The following is a 332-nucleotide window of genomic DNA, read 5'->3' as shown; positions in this document are numbered from 1 at the left end:
ATACATGAATAACTAAAACATCCGAATAGAATAGAAATAGAATCCCTCTCAGCCATACTAACCTGAGCCGACTCCGAAGGGCGACCTGTGGGGGTTCTCCGGTCTCCTGCAGGTCCTCCTCGCCATAGCCCTCGAGTTGCAGAAGAGCCAGCGCCCACGACGTCGAGGCAACCTGCAACACAGACGAAGGAGTCGCGTGGTTGTGCAATGAGTGATAGCTGAGTAGTTCGAATGTGGGGTTAGATATTTTTTATAATGATGTATAGAACTTGTGATTAGCCAATTGCAATGCAACTTTCGGTAAAACGACTATGGTTAAAATGCTTAATAAT

At 46.1% G+C, this 332-nt stretch overlaps 1 protein-coding gene across 1 annotated transcript in view; it reads right to left on the bottom strand.

Annotated features, from left to right (window-relative positions):
• Positions 1 to 332, bottom strand: part of LOC119591634 (carbohydrate sulfotransferase 11-like) — a gene marked incomplete at its 5' end in the record, with an annotated part of 11099 nt that overhangs the window by 1061 nt on the left and 9706 nt on the right. The window contains 1 exon segment of the mRNA XM_037940389.1: positions 63 to 172. Coding sequence (XP_037796317.1) covers positions 63 to 172 — 110 coding nt within the window.

Source organism: Penaeus monodon, chromosome 29 (genome assembly GCF_015228065.2).
Source record: "Penaeus monodon isolate SGIC_2016 chromosome 29, NSTDA_Pmon_1, whole genome shotgun sequence".
NCBI lineage: Eukaryota > Metazoa > Arthropoda > Malacostraca > Decapoda > Penaeidae > Penaeus > Penaeus monodon.
This window is presented reverse-complemented; position numbering and strand designations above follow the sequence as displayed.